Source organism: Lithobates pipiens, unplaced genomic scaffold (genome assembly GCF_037356315.1).
Source record: "Lithobates pipiens isolate NorthernLeopardFrog02 unplaced genomic scaffold, aLitPip1_a1.2 Scaffold_16, whole genome shotgun sequence".
Taxonomy (NCBI): Eukaryota; Metazoa; Chordata; class Amphibia; order Anura; family Ranidae; genus Lithobates; species Lithobates pipiens.
The window spans coordinates 105,850,961-105,867,105 of record NW_027507748.1 but is presented as its reverse complement, the minus strand read 5'-3'; the positions used below and the strand labels follow the sequence as shown (position 1 = coordinate 105,867,105).

Sequence of the window (16,145 nt, the reverse complement as noted above, 5' to 3'; positions counted from 1 at the left end):
AAAATAGTGCACAATAATAAATTCATAAAAAATTGTAAAAGTTCATATTTGTTGTGATTCAGATTTCAATCTGTCACCTCTCCTCATAAATATGCGACCAGCCAGTAATCATAAAACGTGAGTATATGGGTGTACCTCTTCAGCCAGTAAGTATATTCTCCCCAATATTCAACTCCTGTCTCCTTTCCCATCAGAGAATCTGTAGACTTGGCTCCACCAAATGAGCCACAAAAAGCAGGTATAGTGTAATACTGCTTTATTAATTAAAATGCTGCGCTTATATGAAAATGGGGTAGGTGCTCAGAACATTAGCAGCTCTAGGGCCTGTGAGAACTGATCCCATCTGCTGTATGACTAGCGATGTACAGTCTGCGATTCTAAGCCCAGGCGCAAGTGAGGCGCTCCTGTGTATTTGCGTGTCAAGCCTCTCTTCTATGCATTTCACGCTCTGCGTGTCATCAGGAAGTGGGGCCGACGCCATTTTACCAGAGCTTATATATAAATGGACCGAGCATCATTGGTCAAAAGGTAGTGTGTTAGCGATTGCATTAAGATCGCCCCAAAATTAGCTTTTTTACAAACAAGAACAAGTCAATTTTCCAAGTATATATAAAAAAACGGCTTCCCATACCACAAGCTGCCAAACCTGGAATGAGCATGCTGTAAATGAGTGTCAGAAAATTATCATAATTCCTTTCAGATATAAAGAAAATATTAAAGTCAAAGTGTCAGCGCGGCAGTCAGGGAATGTTCTAAGAGGTCAACAAAGGCAGCAGCCATATCTTTCGTATGGCAGAGTTACTTTAAGTATACTGTGTACATTATATGAATGGTCTACAGTAACTACTGTTTTGTGTCTGGGTTAAGTTCAGAGACATTTAAAAGAGACTAAAGTACATTACCCCATCCAATGACGAGTGCACTCCTTGTGAAGCATTCTGGGGTAAAACGGTAGACAAGAACCAACCGGACATACAACTCTGCTGCATGCATTGCAGTCAATGTGAACGTTGTAAGGAGGAAATAGTGTAATAGAACAGCCAAGGCTGCACATAGAGGTTGTGGAGGATCATCATATTCATATGGTATAAATGTATTGCTTGAATTGCCAGTGTTTGAATCTTCATCTTTAAAAATTGGGTATTCCATTGTACCAATAAATATAATATAGAAGATTAGCATGGCTGAACAAAGGCTCATCAGTATCCATGATGTTTTCTGTTTCTTTCTAAATCTGAAAAATAGTCACAATGTAAACCATAGCATCCAATCACCATTTACTGCAAACCTCAGAAGTACCCTGTGCTCAAAAATAATATGATCTCCTTTAAAGAGACCCTGTAACCACCCTATTCCTAACCAAATAAACCTACTACGTAAAGGCAGGGCTATATTAGCGCTTGCAGGCCAATAGCTACAGCAGCAGATTTACAGAGGGAAGCACCAAGCCTCAGACTTAATGTTTCCATGACAATATGTTCCTTTTATTTGTTTCCACTTTCTGGACATCCCCAGGCATTTGTGATTACATTCAGCAACAAAAAAAATTGAAGGAGAAGGAGGTGCAGGGAACATTGAGAGGGGCCAAAAGAATCATTACAGTTCAAGAAATGTGATATCATTTTTCTTTTCTCATGTTTGGTGGTCTATAAAATAAAAGTTAGCTCTGCAAGTAAAACAGACCACATTCTGCATTCAATAACGCATTCTAGTACTGCTAGTAATTTTCTTGCCAAAATAATATAATGGCGCAAGGAAAAGTTTTTAAAAAAAAGGGTGCCACCCTTCATGTGTGCCTAGGGCAGCATGATGTCTCAATAAGATGCTAAATAAAGGAACTTACATAAAGAAATAATTCAACTCAAAACAATAATCCCTTGTAATAGAAAAAAAAAAGCATGAGAGGTCCTTTTAAATATGAGATCTGGGGTCAAAAAGTCCTCAGATCTCATATTTGGACTTAAATGCAATAAAAAAAATTAAAAATGTCATTTGAAAAAATGTTCCTTTAAGAGGTATGGGCGGAAGTGACGTTTTGACGTTGCTTCCGCCCTCCTATGGTATAGAGACGAGTGGGGGCGATCCTAGCCTCTAGACATGTGCAGACTAGAATATTTCGTTTCGTTTTTTCGTTTTCGTCCATAAATTTTATTTATTTAGTTACTCCCGAAATTCGTTGTTATTTATTTCGTTTTTCGTGCAAAAATTGCATTCGTCCGAAAATCCACATGAATTACGGTCAAATCTGTCTTGGAAGGCTTATGGTATCTGTCGAATGGATAAAGAAGATTCGATGGAGCTGCTAAACTATATAGCCTATAGGCGGAGCATTCGATTGCCGAAATGTACGATTGCAGTGTCGTATAGTTGCGACGATCCCGTCGAATATTATTATAAACGTGCAACGATCCCGTCGAATATTATTATAAACATGCAACGATCCCGTCGAATATTATTATAAACGTGCAACGATCCCGTCGAATATTATCATTATTTTTTTTTTATTTACTTCCCCCACCCAATTCCAGTATCGTTTCTCTCTGTCGATTCTGTTCTCTCTATGTCGAATATTTACTCTCTGTCGAAGCTTTTCTATATAATAGGACTAATAGAGGTAAACTAAACTTAGGCACATTCGACCACAGGTTCAATAGACATATGGAGTCACGTCGAATCTCCTATTCTATATCGAACGGTCACTTCGAATCTCCTATTCTATATCGAACTGTTGTAACAACGAAAACGAAAAAAAGCATTTATTTATGTCGGATCTTTCGTTTTTCGGAATCTGCACTTTCGTTATCGTTTGTCAAAACGAAAACGAAAATACCTGAAATTCGGACGAAAATGCATTCGGACGAAAACGAATGCACATGTCTACTAGCCTCACTTATCTCCATACCCAGCAACAAGAAGGACCTGATCGCTTCCGCCGCTACCGACGACTCCGGTACTTTGAAGATATCCCTCTTCAAAGTACAGACATATATATACAGGAGGCGGTCCTTAAGTAGTTAAACTGATTACCATAACATGCTTTTGTATAAAGGCTATAGTGTCCCTTTAAACAAGTGCCTGTATGTAGGTACTATGCCACAGAATGTAATACATTTGTTTCAGTATTCAGTAAAGTCAAGTGCTCAACTTGCTAAAGGAAGACACACCATATGCCCTCGTGTGTACATAAGATCTGAGAACCTGCTAAAAAAAAACAAAAAAAAACAATGATATATAGTATTGTAGCATGTATAACCATGACTGAATTACTCTTAAAAAATATCACAATGAAAGTAATATGTAGTTACGTATCTCACCTGGCATACAGCAAAAATACTACTGTGACGGTTAATCCCACCATAGAAAGTACGCAGCCAGTGGTTGACACTGTATCAAGCTCTGGATGTGTGATGTTTTCTCTGAAATTCTAAAAACAGGAACATAAAGCATTTAGAATGTAAAGAGAAGACCTGCATCAGTGTAAGGTCACCTTCATAAAGGAAAACAAGTAAGGCACAGGAAAGAAAGAAAAAGGGAGCGGTAAATCATCCTGAAACTATGGTCTATGCTAGAATGTTCTATGCTTCTAATCCAAAGCAGAAAATTCTACAGGCTTAGCGCTGGTCACGCAGGCAATGAATAGGGGACTCAATGCCCAACATCACTTGTATATTACAAGCCAGGAATAAGGTTATGGCATCTTGAAGAATCAGATTTATGTTACTGCAAAAAAAGTCTCGGCACCTGCATGACCCACATATGGTATAAATGAGCCACAATGACCCAGAGGCCTTTGTGCAACAGCCTTTGTGCCCAACTGGTTTGTCTCCCCATGTTCTCATACATTTATTAGCAGATAACCTTTATCTTTTATATGTGTCAGTAATAAAGTAACAAAGGGAATAAATTGGCAACTCTGGTGGAGCTTTTTAGAAATATTGGATTAGTGGATTATAGAGGTAGTGCTCTAAAGCTCCTACAATGTTACAGGATTACTGGTGATACCACCAAAATGATTGGGCTCACTAGGAAAATCATCGATTTTTACCAGGTTCCACAGATATAAGGATGTGGCCACCAAAGCAGCAGGTTGGAAACTATCACTGAATGATGATAACAAAGGTATCTGACTGCTTGAGCTACTTTTGCCTTTTTAAGGGATATAAGCAACAGCCAAACTAACTCAAGCAATGGTCAAAAACAGGTATTATTTCCTTTCATGGCCAGCTGGAACCTTTTCCTTTACTTTGCATATGTGACACATGCAGGATTATATGTTTTTTTTACCATTAACACAGCAAAGTTAGTAGTATGATTGCATGCACATCGTAGTGCTGAGGCATCATTCACTGCGGATAGCTTCTTACAGCCTTCGGTATTCCATTCACTCTTATCATAGTCCCAGTAAACACAGGCATATTGTACCAGGATAAATGATGGATCAGACTATAAAGAGAAAAGCAAAATGACATCCTATTGTAGTAGATGCATTCCATTTCTATTTTCCCAGTATAAAATTATTTAAAAAAAAAAGTATACATTGTGTGTTTGTTGATGCAATGTTTGGAATTCCATCTAGCTTAATCTGTAGTAGTCTGTAATAGTTTTGGGTCAATTCTATTTGAATACAGTATATGAATAGTGATGGACGAACGTTTCGCCCGGCGGTCGTTTCGCGGCGAATTTCCGACATTCGCGGTCCGCACGTTCGAACGCCTTTTTCCGTCGTTCGCCGCGGCGGACTTACGTGTTTAATGTATACAAGAACTTTAACCTTTGGTGACACGTTTATCATGTGATACAGGACAGCCAATTGAGACATGACAGCACATGGACACTTGGACATTCCCCCTAACCTATAAATACACCCGATCCGGTGGCCATTTTACATTCTTTCTTCTGTTACGATAGGGACAGGTTCCTGTGTGGAGTAGGGAGAGATAAACCACTAGCTATTTGGTACACAAAAGTTCTTTTCAGGACTGGTATAGGTGTTAGGTGTTGATAGGTTTGCTGTGCTGCTGATTCTTGCAGCAGCCTGAGTGTCTTTTGTTAGTTTAGAGAAAGGGAAAGGACGGTGTATGCTACAGGGACAGCCAGATTAGTCTTTCATCATCATCATCATCATCATCATCATTAGCTGTTACTATCAAGGTCCACAAAAGAGCTGTTCCAGTAACCACTAATCGTTCTCTTTTTTTGCCAATTTGTATAGGGACAGGAAGGAAGCAGTGTTGTCAGGCAGTGAGGGTAATTTTAAAGACTTGCTGTTATTATTAGTTCCACAAAGGTTCTTTTCAGGACTGGTATCAGTGGTACAGTAATAGGCTTGTACATGTATAATATTCTTTCTTCCAAATATAGAAAGGATATTATACTTGACTGCTGCCCTTCTGCTGCAGTCTGCTAAACATTCACAACTCACTTGTTCCACAAAAGTTCTTATAAGGACTGGTAACTTGGTATAGGGTGCTACGGTACATAGGCTTGAGTGCGGTACAGTCTGCTGTTCTGTAAGGACCGCTATCGGTCCACAATAGATAGGGTTGACGTGCACCACTGCTGACCGCTGCCCTATACTGCAGCAGTCCTTCAGCGGTATAGGGACTGACGTACAGTCTGCTAATCACTAACACACAACCTGCTTGTTCCACAAAAGTTCTTATAAGGACTGGTAACTTGGTATAGGGTGCTACGGTACATAGGCTTGAGTGCGGTACAGTCTGCTGTTCTGTAAGGACCGCTATCGGTCCACAATAGATAGGGTTGACGTGCACCACTGCTGACCGCTGCCCTATACTGCAGCAGTCCTTCAGCGGTATAGGGACTGACGTACAGTCTGCTAAACACTAATACACAACCTGCTTGGTCCACAAAAGTTCTTATAAGGACTGGTAACTTGGTATAGGGTGCTACGGTACATAGGCTTGAGTGCGGTACAGTCTGCTGTTCTGTAAGGACCGCTATAGGTCCACAATAGATAGGGTTGACGTGCACCACTGCTGACCGCTCACCTATACTGCAGCAGTCCTTCAGCGGTATAGGGACTGACGTACAGTCTGCTAATCACTAACACACAACCTGCTTGTTCCACAAAAGTTCTTATAAGGACTGGTAACTTGGTATAGGGTGCTACGGTACATAGGCTTGAGTGCGGTACAGTCTGCTGTTCTGTAAGGACCGCTATCGGTCCACAATAGATAGGGTTGACGTGCACCACTGCTGACCGCTGCCCTATACTGCAGCAGTCCTTCAGCGGTATAGGGACTGACGTACAGTCTGCTAAACACTAATACACAACCTGCTTGGTCCACAAAAGTTCTTATAAGGACTGGTAACTTGGTATAGGGTGCTACGGTACATAGGCTTGAGTGCGGTACAGTCTGCTGTTCTGTAAGGACCGCTATCGGTCCACAATAGATAGGGTTGACGTGCACCACTGCTGACCGCTGCCCTATACTGCAGCAGTCCTTCAGCGGTATAGGGACTGACGTACAGTCTGCTAAACACTAATACACAACCTGCTTGGTCCACAAAAGTTCTTATAAGGACTGGTAACTTGGTATAGGGTGCTACGGTACATAGGCTTGAGTGCGGTACAGTCTGCTGTTCTGTAAGGACCGCTATAGGTCCACAATAGATAGGGTTGACGTGCACCACTGCTGACCGCTCACCTATACTGCAGCAGTCCTTCAGCGGTATAGGGACTGACGTACAGTCTGCTAATCACTAACACACAACCTGCTTGTTCCACAAAAGTTCTTATAAGGACTGGTAACTTGGTATAGGGTGCTACGGTACATAGGCTTGAGTGCGGTACAGTCTGCTGTTCTGTAAGGACCGCTATCGGTCCACAATAGATAGGGTTGACGTGCACCACTGCTGACCGCTGCCCTATACTGCAGCAGTCCTTCAGCGGTATAGGGACTGACGTACAGTCTGCTAAACACTAATACACAACCTGCTTGGTCCACAAAAGTTCTTATAAGGACTGGTAACTTGGTATAGGGTGCTACGGTACATAGGCTTGAGTGCGGTACAGTCTGCTGTTCTGTAAGGACCGCTATCGGTCCACAATAGATAGGGTTGACGTGCACCACTGCTGACCGCTCACCTATACTGCAGCAGTCCTTCAGCGGTATAGGGACTGACGTACAGTCTGCTAATCACTAACACACAACCTGCTTGTTCCACAAAAGTTCTTATAAGGACTGGTAACTTGGTATAGGGTGCTACGGTACATAGGCTTGAGTGCGGTACAGTCTGCTGTTCTGTAAGGACCGCTATAGGTCCACAATAGATAGGGTTGACGTGCACCACTGCTGACCGCTCACCTATACTGCAGCAGTCCTTCAGCGGTATAGGGACTAAGAGTTTTGTCACAGGGTCATTTAAAAAATGACAGGCAGAGGAAGAGGCAGGCCCTTCCGCAGGGGTGGTAGGGGTAGGGCAGGAGCAACAGGCTTGAGCCAAAGTGGGAAGTTGCAGAAGGTGCGTTCAATTACTTTAAAGGATGCACCAGACTTGGTTGAGTGGCTCGCTCAGCCTTACTCTTCTGCACCCTCCTCATCCTCTCGATCTGCACCCTCTTCTTCACTCTCTGCTATGTGCACCCCCAAAGACACTACCACCAACAACACGACCACCACCACCACCACCACATACCTTCCGCTTGAGTCACTGGAATTATTTTCCGATCCATATCAAGAGGACATTTCTGATGCGCAGCCACTCTTGGTATTGGATCAGGAAGAGGAGGTAGCAACAAGCGCTACTCAGCAGTCTGACGCCAGTACCCAGATCAGCCCAAGGAGGAGGTTGGTCCCCGGTGTTGCTGCCTACTCCGAGATCTCTACTTATAGCGGTGGGGAAGGTGACGTTGATGATGACGTGTCTAGTGATGTCACGTGGGTGCCCACAAGAGAGGAAGAGGAGGGGAGTTCAGAGGGAGATATGGACCAGCAGATAGGGAGGAGAAGCAGCAATGACTTACATTGCACAGCAGGGACAAAGCAGACTGCAAATGTATCAGGAGCGAGTCATCGACCATGTACGGTCACATCTGGCGCTCCCAGGACACCGGCACATGGCTCCGCAGTGTGGGCTTTTTTTAACGTGTCCGCTGCTGACAATAGCGTTGCCATCTGCAATCTTTGCAGTCAACGCGTTAGTCGCGGTAAGCCCAATACTCACCTAGGGACGACCGCCTTAAGAAGGCACATGAGCAGCCATCACCGAGCCCAGTGGGAGCAACGGAACACACAAAGCCACACTGCAGGCTCTCACCGTCCAGCCTCGTCTTCTACTTCTCCTTCTCCTCTCTCCTCACAATTGTCCTCCACTCCACCTTCCATCACGCCAAGCTCACATTTTTCTGCAAAAAGGCAGGCTTCCGTGGGCCTAATGTTTGAGCGTAAAAAAATGATGATGCCGGATAACCCTCTTGCCCAACGGTTGGCGGCTGGCTTGTCAGAACTCATAGCCCGCCAACTACTGCCATATAAACTGGTGGACTCGGAGGCCTTTCGCAAATTTGTGGCCATTGGAACACCACAATGGAAGGTCCCAGGAAGGAAGTATTTCTCAGAGAAGGGCATCCCAGAGCTATATGGCCATGTTCAGCGGCAAGTGAATGTATCTCTGGCACACAGTGTCGGTGCCAAGATACATCTGACCACAGACACGTGGTCTAGCAAACACGGGCAGGGAAGGTATATCAGTTTTACTGCCCACTGGGTGAACCTTCTGACGGCCGTCAAGCATGTAACCCGTGGCACCCGTGTAGATTTGGTTTTACCGCCACGGATTGCATGCAGGCCTGACTCTTCTTCTCCTCCTCCTACTCCATCCTCCTCCCTCTCCTCCTCAGCTGCCTCCTCCTTTTCCGCTGCTAGCGTCTCTTCCACTGCACCGCCCAAGCTCCCCAGAACCTATTCCACATGCCAGGTGAGACGTTGCCATGCCGTGCTGCGTCTGTTGTGCCTGGAAGCAAAGAGCCACACTGGCCCGGCACTCCTTTCAGCTTTGCGTTCACAGGCAGATGAGTGGCTAACACCGCTCAATTTGACAGTTGGTAAAGTGGTGTGTGACAACGGTGCCAATCTGCTTAGCGCATTGAAACAGGGCAAAATCACGCACGTGCCGTGCATGGCACACGTCTTAAACTTGGTCGTGCAGCGATTCCTTGTCAAATACCCTGGGGTCCAGGACATCTTGCGGCAGGCAAGGAAAATCTCGGCCCATTTCAGAAGATCTTACACGGCCATGGCTCGCCTTGCTGACATTCAGCGGCGACACCATCTGCCGGTCAGACGTCTTATTTGCGATTGCCCGACGCGATGGAACTCAACCTTCTATATGCTTGATAGGCTGCTCCAGCAGAAACGTGCAGTTAACGTCTACCTGTATGAACTCTGCGAAAGAAACGGTTCTGGGGAGCTGGGTTTTTTTTCACCGCGCCAGTGGCTGCTCATGCGCGACACATGCAGACTTCTGCGGCCATTTGAGGAGATCACCAAACTGGTCAGTCGCAGCCATGGCGCCATCAGTGACATGGTACCTTATGCCTTCTTTCTGGAGCGTGCATTGCGTCGTGTCATTGATCAGGCTGTGGAGGAGCAGGAGCGGGAAGATGAGGAAGTCGCAATGCTGGATGAATTCCCAGGGGGGGCTACTCTATCTGAGACAAGTCAACAACAGGAGTCTGATGAGGAGTCAGAGGAGGATGGTGCCGGGGCGGATGAGCAGGAGCAAGAAGAGCATGCTTTAAACCTTTCTGGGATCCCTGTTGTGCGAGGATGGGGAGAGGAGAATGAAGAGGACGACATTATCCTGGATGATGAGCAGGAGCCAGGCCACCACACCGCTTCCACTTTAGTGCAAATGGGGGCCTTCATGCTCCAGTGTTTTAATAGGGACCCCCGTATAAAAAGCATGAGGGTCAAGGACCAGTACTGGGTGGCAACGTACTTAGACCCCCGGTACAAACACAAAATGGCGGAAATGTTACCGCCGTCGCAGAGGGCTGTCAGAATGCAGCACTTCCAGGCCTTGCTTCGAGAAATGCTGCATTCTGCTTTTGCGTGCGCTGGCAGAGGAGCAATTCCCACTCCCAGAGAAGGATTTGCGGGTACCAATCCAACAGCGCCTGCAAGAAGAGGCCGGTTTGAAGATGTGTTGGTGACTTCGGATATGAGGTCATTCTTTCAGCCGACCCATCGACAGGTGTCATCCGGATCCAGCATCAGGGAACGCCTAGACCGTCAGGTGTCCGACTACATTGGGTTAACGGCCGATGTGGACGCTCTGAGGAGTGATGAACCCCTAGACTACTGGGTGGGCAGGCTTGACCTCTGGCCAGAGCTTGCCCAATTTGCAATCGAACTGTTGGCTTGCCCCTCATCCAGTGTCCTGTCCGAAAGGACGTTCAGCGCAGCAGGGGGGATTGTGACCGATAAGCGTACTCGCCTAGCTCACCACAGTGTTAACTACCTCACATTTCTAAAAATGAATGAGGCATGGATCTCGGAGGAATTCAACACATGTGACCAGTAGACCATGTATATGTCTATAAACTATTTTTTTAATCAAGCACACAGACCTTCTTAATTCATTTGGCTCACTTCCTTGACCCAAAAAAGCACACCGTACTATATGCCCCTACCCTCCTCTTTGAAGAGGTTGAGCGGTGTCATATTTCTACTGGGGCTGCTTATGATATCCCTGTGCTGTGCTGACTTCCTCCTGGGGGTTCTTATTATGAAGGGATCACACTATCCCTGTGCTGTGCTGACTTCCTCCTGGGGGTTCTTATTATGAGGGGATCACACCATCCCTGTGCTGTGCTGACTTCCTCCTGGGGCTGCTTACGGTGCTGCTGTCAGTGCTGTATGTCACGGTGCTGCTGTCAGCGCTGTATGTCACGGTGCTGCTGTCAGCGCTGTATGTCACGGTGCTGCTGTCAGCGCTGTATGTCACGGTGCTGCTGTCAGCGCTGTATGTCACGGTGCTGCTGTCAGCGCTGTATGTCACGGTGCTGCTGTCAGCGCTGTATGTCACGGTGCTGCTGTCAGCGCTGTATGTCACGGTGCTGCTGTCAGCGCTGTATGTCACGGTGCTGCTGTCAGCGCTGTATGTCACGGTGCTGCTGTCAGCGCTGTATGTCACGGTGCTGCTGTCAGCGCTGTATGTCACGGTGCTGCTGTCAGCGCTGTATGTCACGGTGCTGCTGTCAGTGCTCTGTATTACGGTGCTGCTGTCAGATGCCTCTATCACGGTGCATGTGTCATTCCGGTATGTCACGCTGCTGGTGATCATCTCCTGCACCCTCTTCTTTGCCTACCCTGGTCCCTGACCTTCCCTCTCCTCCATTGCCTTCATTAGCTCCATAGTCCTGAATTGTTAGAACAATTTCCCAAATAAAATAAAAATGCTTGTAGTTATCGATCCCAAATTCACCTCATACATGTATTATGTCATTGTCCAGATGGTGGGACTACGTTTTACCCCCTAATAATTACCACGTGGCCGCAAATTCGACATGAAGGTTTGCAAAGTTCGCCTCCCATTGAAGTCAATGGGGCCCGCGGCGAACGTTCGGTTTCGCGAACGTTTGGGTCCGTTCGCATTTCGCTTTCGCGAAACGTCCCGTCGGAAGTTCGTCCATCACTATATATGAATACATACAATATTTGATATACAAATAAACATTTAAAGCCTAAGTTTAGCTAAAATCAAAAACATAAAAATCAGCACAATGGACATAACTGACAGATAGTGTCCCTTGTGCTGATTATTCTTTTAGGAGAAATCTTCCTCCACCCACCTACCCCATCCCAAGCGGTGAGGCGGGGGCTAATACTTCCAATGAGCAGGCATTGTCAAGCTCTCTTGAAAGTTTCTGACAGACCATTAGTTGTATTAACCCAGCTGCATGGGAAGAATCAGCACAAGGAACACATCATACTAACTGATTTTTCTGGTTTTCAATTTTAGCTAAACTTAGGCTTTATTATATTACAAGAATTCTCAGAGCCCTATTTCTTGTATAAAGAGACAAAATAGCAGAAGTACTTCCCTATCAGGCCTGCTATCTCTCAGTGAAACCTCGGACTGAGCCATCTAATAAGCTATGAGTATGTTTTTATTCATTCACTTGTGTGTGTATAATTCAGCTTAAATTGGTTGTAAAGGCCACCATTTTTTTTACCTTAATGCAGTCTCTGCATTAGGATAAAAAACCTTTTATTTTCAGCTCCTCCCTAGCCCACAAGTACTGACATCCTTTGCGAATGTTGGATGTAGTTCTCTGATTCTTCCTGACAGTGTATCTGCTTGTCTGTACAGGACATATGGGCACACAGATACACTGACAGGCACCAGTCATTTGTTGATCGCTGGCGCAATGGTTTACAGTCCACATGCAGGGCCTACATTGCACAAATGCTTATCATAAGTATTATTAGAAATAACTGTATTTATGGGCTCATAATAGCTCCAGGATCATTGAATACCCCAATGCATTATTATAATGGGAAAACCTTAAAGAGCAACTCCAAGCAGCAAGGGAAATCAACAAGGCAACAAACAGCCCCTGCAACTGTCATAACATCAGCAAATTCATTCAAATTCCCGCATGTGCTTATGGTTAAGTCTGTAATCTCTTGATTCTGTATAGTTGAGCCTCCTCCCTCCTCCCACTATATCTGAGAGGTAGCAAGGAGATAATAATTGTTGAAAATACTTAGCTACGCATTTAAAGATACAAGAACTGGTATTACTTCAGCTGAGTACTTTTAGGTGGTGGAATGGCTTGGTGATCTACAGCAATGTCTAGATGTAAACTAGAAAATTCTGGCTATAGAGGATATGAGCCCTATAATCATTGTACGGTATATTTTTCCAGATTTGATTTGAATGTAACTTTCAGACACTGGGTCTGTCCATATTTTTTTACAGTACAGAAACATACCCTTTGACTGAAGCTAAACTCTACATTGGCATGTATTCCACTGGAAATGTTGGCAGAGATAACTCGCTTTCTATAGGTAAGGGCTCTTTTATGGATAGACTTAAAAAGATTATCATTCTGATAGAGAACAAAGCCAACAGCTATGTTATTATCCACACCTGTAAAGGAAAAACAAAGGGTTGTGATGGTATTTTGGGGAAAAAATTTTATTCATTCATTAAAAATATAAATCCATCATGCAGATCATTTAATGTTCGCTAGAGTTAAGGTCTGGGCTCTGTAAAGGCCACTCGAGTTTCTCCACACTACTGATGAACTAAGGGAAACTGTGACATAATAGCAGGCCTACAGCTCAATCAGCTGCAGATGAACTCTCCACCCCACAAGCACACTTTACAAAAAAGCAAGGATACTAGTCACATCTTTGACTAATATGGCCACATATTTTGGCAATTACATTGTTCAAGTATGGCCATGTGACCATTTTAGGTCAATGATGTCATCAGCATTACCGCCTCTTTGTTACATGCCACTGCAGGGAAAATAATTCCCCAACTGCAGCTGATGTGGCTGGTAGTTTGATATCATGGTATAGTTTCCTATTTGTTTTGACCAAAAATGTTTACAAATTTGCTTGATTAAGAACCCAAGACAACATGGGAATTAACATAGACCAAATCAGCATTATTTTAAAAGATCTTGTGATCTGACCAGGACTATTATGTAGAACTTACTTTCAGATGGTTTTATGAAAAGTTGAACATCTGCTGTTTCATTAAGCACAAACTCTGAAGTATTGTTGTCTATTATGACCCTGTTGGATATTAAGTCTTCATTAGCTCCTGGTAGGCCTGAACACAAAAATAAATGTTGTAAAGTATAGATTTTCATGTTAGGTAAAATATTTATATAGTACCCTCCTAGTTAAGTTGTTAGGATGTTAGGCAAATTTAGTTCTTTTTGGCTCCCCTGTAATCAGTGGAGCAGTTGTTGGATGCTTTAGGCTATTCTGCGTTTCACAGGCTGTAGGTTTGATTGCTCTCCCTTGCCTTCTAGAGATTTCTGGAACAAAGTTGGTTGAGCCAAGCAAATAGGCAGCATGAATATTTATTGTTCTTCAGCCAGTCCTTGGGAAGGTGTGTACAGTAGGTGGTTGAGCACTTAATTACTCTGAGGCCTGGAGCAGCCATGTTCTAGTCCTTGGGCCTAATCCTGCAGGAGGTGTCTCCAGGCTCAGGGGCTCTTAGCAGAAGATTGGTCCTGGAATATACCATATCACCCTACACCCTCTTCAAGTTTATTCAGAAATAAATCATAAAAATACATTCCCTAGCCTGTTTCTTGTGTCAGTGTGCCTGAACTGTGCCCTGTTTGTGCTGGCAGCCTCTGCACTAGTGAAAAATAACTTTGGTCATCATCATTATTTTTTCTGCAGCTATCAGGAAGTATGCAGTGACTGTAATCATCATCCAGTGACCCTTGCAGGGGTACCACTACATTTACATTATCATTGATAGGAATGTTTCATTCATTGTTGGACTAGCCATGACATCTACTAAGGGTTCTATTGCTGGGTTTTCTGGTCTGGGATCCTTCAGCTGGGTTTCCTGGTCTGGGATTGTCCAGCTTTTCAATGAGAGCAACAAATAACAGTCACATGGCTGAAAAACTCTTGTGGAAATAATACATGTACTAAAGCTTTTGGAATCTAACTAAATGTGTAACAATTGTCATAGCAATCTACGTAGCTGCTGTGGAGCCTGGAAGAAGGGGGTCCTTTTGGGGTCTGCAAAGGGTTTCAAAATTCACCTTCAGATAAAAATAAAATAAAAAAATCAAAGGTGGCTTTAAAAAGGAATGCCTATTTTATTGGCATCAATTTGCCTTACCAAGCCACCATTGTTCAGGATGGCTGCCATGGAAGTGTAGAGTGGAACACTGAGGTAGCTGATTTGACAAGTTCCAATTATAATAATATGGGCTATTACTTGGTGTGTTTTGTAATATCACAAACATTTAAAATGCATGTGTCTTCTATGTAGTACTCATCTACTAGACCTTTTAGTGACATGAACTGGATTCCATTTTGATTTCTTGCAGAGAGGGTACGTTTTTCAACTGCAATGTTTTGCTGCACCATTGACACAGTGTCATTGACGACATTCAGAGAATACGCTTCCATTTGTCTTGTTAGACTGTTGTGAGGGAAAAAAAACACAGAAAGAAAAAGTAAATCTCAAAGCCTAAAAAAACAGCTCATTGACCCCTTCATGAGAAGATGGTTGCTCATTTGTTGAATAAGATTATTATATTTTGCATAATAATAGAATTCTGCTTTTCTTTATATACTGTACGCTGGTACCTCGGTTCACAAACTTAATTTGTGAAACGACTCTGGTCGCGAAGCAAATTGGTTTTGAACTGAGGAAAATTTTCCCATAGGATTCAATATAAATCAGCATATCCCATTCTGAACTTTTTTTTTAGTTGATATATACAGTAAATTAAGAAATGTATGTACAAAAAAAAGGATTTTAAACATATATTACATACAGTATTTTACATTAAGTTGACCTCTTTCATGTATACATCTAAAAAAACAAAAACAAACTGTAGCTCCTCTTTAATACTTGTTAGAAACAATCCCGGACCCCAATTTAAATGACTAATCTAGGGACCAGAAAACAGCACTGTGCATCCAGGAAAAGATGATCTGAGGGCATGATGAAGTTGTAGAATACTTATGAACTGTTTTTCCATGATTCCCAATCAAGTGAGCCCACCCTCATGGAAGTCAGGGGGCAGAAACCCCTATCTGAGTGGACTGGTTCTCCTAATGCCGTGTACACACGATCAGACTATCCGGCGGACCAGAGTCCGCCGGACAATCCGCCCGTGTGTGGGCTCTGGCAAACTTTTATTTCCCAAAAGTCCGGCGGACTTAGAAAGTAGTTTTGACTCAGTCCGGCGGACAATCCGGCCGTGTGTGTGCTAGTCCGGGGGACTTTTAAAATGAACGGACTTTCCCGCACACGCAGAAAAGTCTGTTCATTTTGAACACAGCTCCAGGTAGACGGGACTAGCGAAGGAAGTCAATGTCGCTGCCTTCGGCAGTGAGATTGACACGTTGCTGGCCCTGTTACCTGGTATGGACTTAAAGGGGAAGCCCTACACCGAA

The 16,145-nt window shown here is 44.0% G+C and overlaps 1 protein-coding gene across 4 annotated transcripts in view; it reads right to left on the bottom strand.

Annotated features, from left to right (window-relative positions):
- The window catches only part of ADGRG7 (adhesion G protein-coupled receptor G7), an 89,320-nt gene that overhangs the window by 15,630 nt on the left and 57,545 nt on the right, over positions 1-16,145 (bottom strand). For all 4 annotated transcript variants that reach the window (XM_077480211.1, XM_077480209.1, XM_077480210.1 and 1 more), the window contains exons 7-12: positions 15,026-15,162; positions 13,702-13,818; positions 12,968-13,125; positions 4,285-4,443; positions 3,315-3,424; positions 903-1,234 (exon numbers count right to left, since the gene is read on the bottom strand). In XM_077480211.1, coding sequence (XP_077336337.1) covers positions 903-1,234; positions 3,315-3,424; positions 4,285-4,443; positions 12,968-13,125; positions 13,702-13,818; positions 15,026-15,162 — 1,013 coding nt within the window. The remainder of the gene's footprint in view (positions 1-902; positions 1,235-3,314; positions 3,425-4,284; positions 4,444-12,967; positions 13,126-13,701; positions 13,819-15,025; positions 15,163-16,145) is intronic.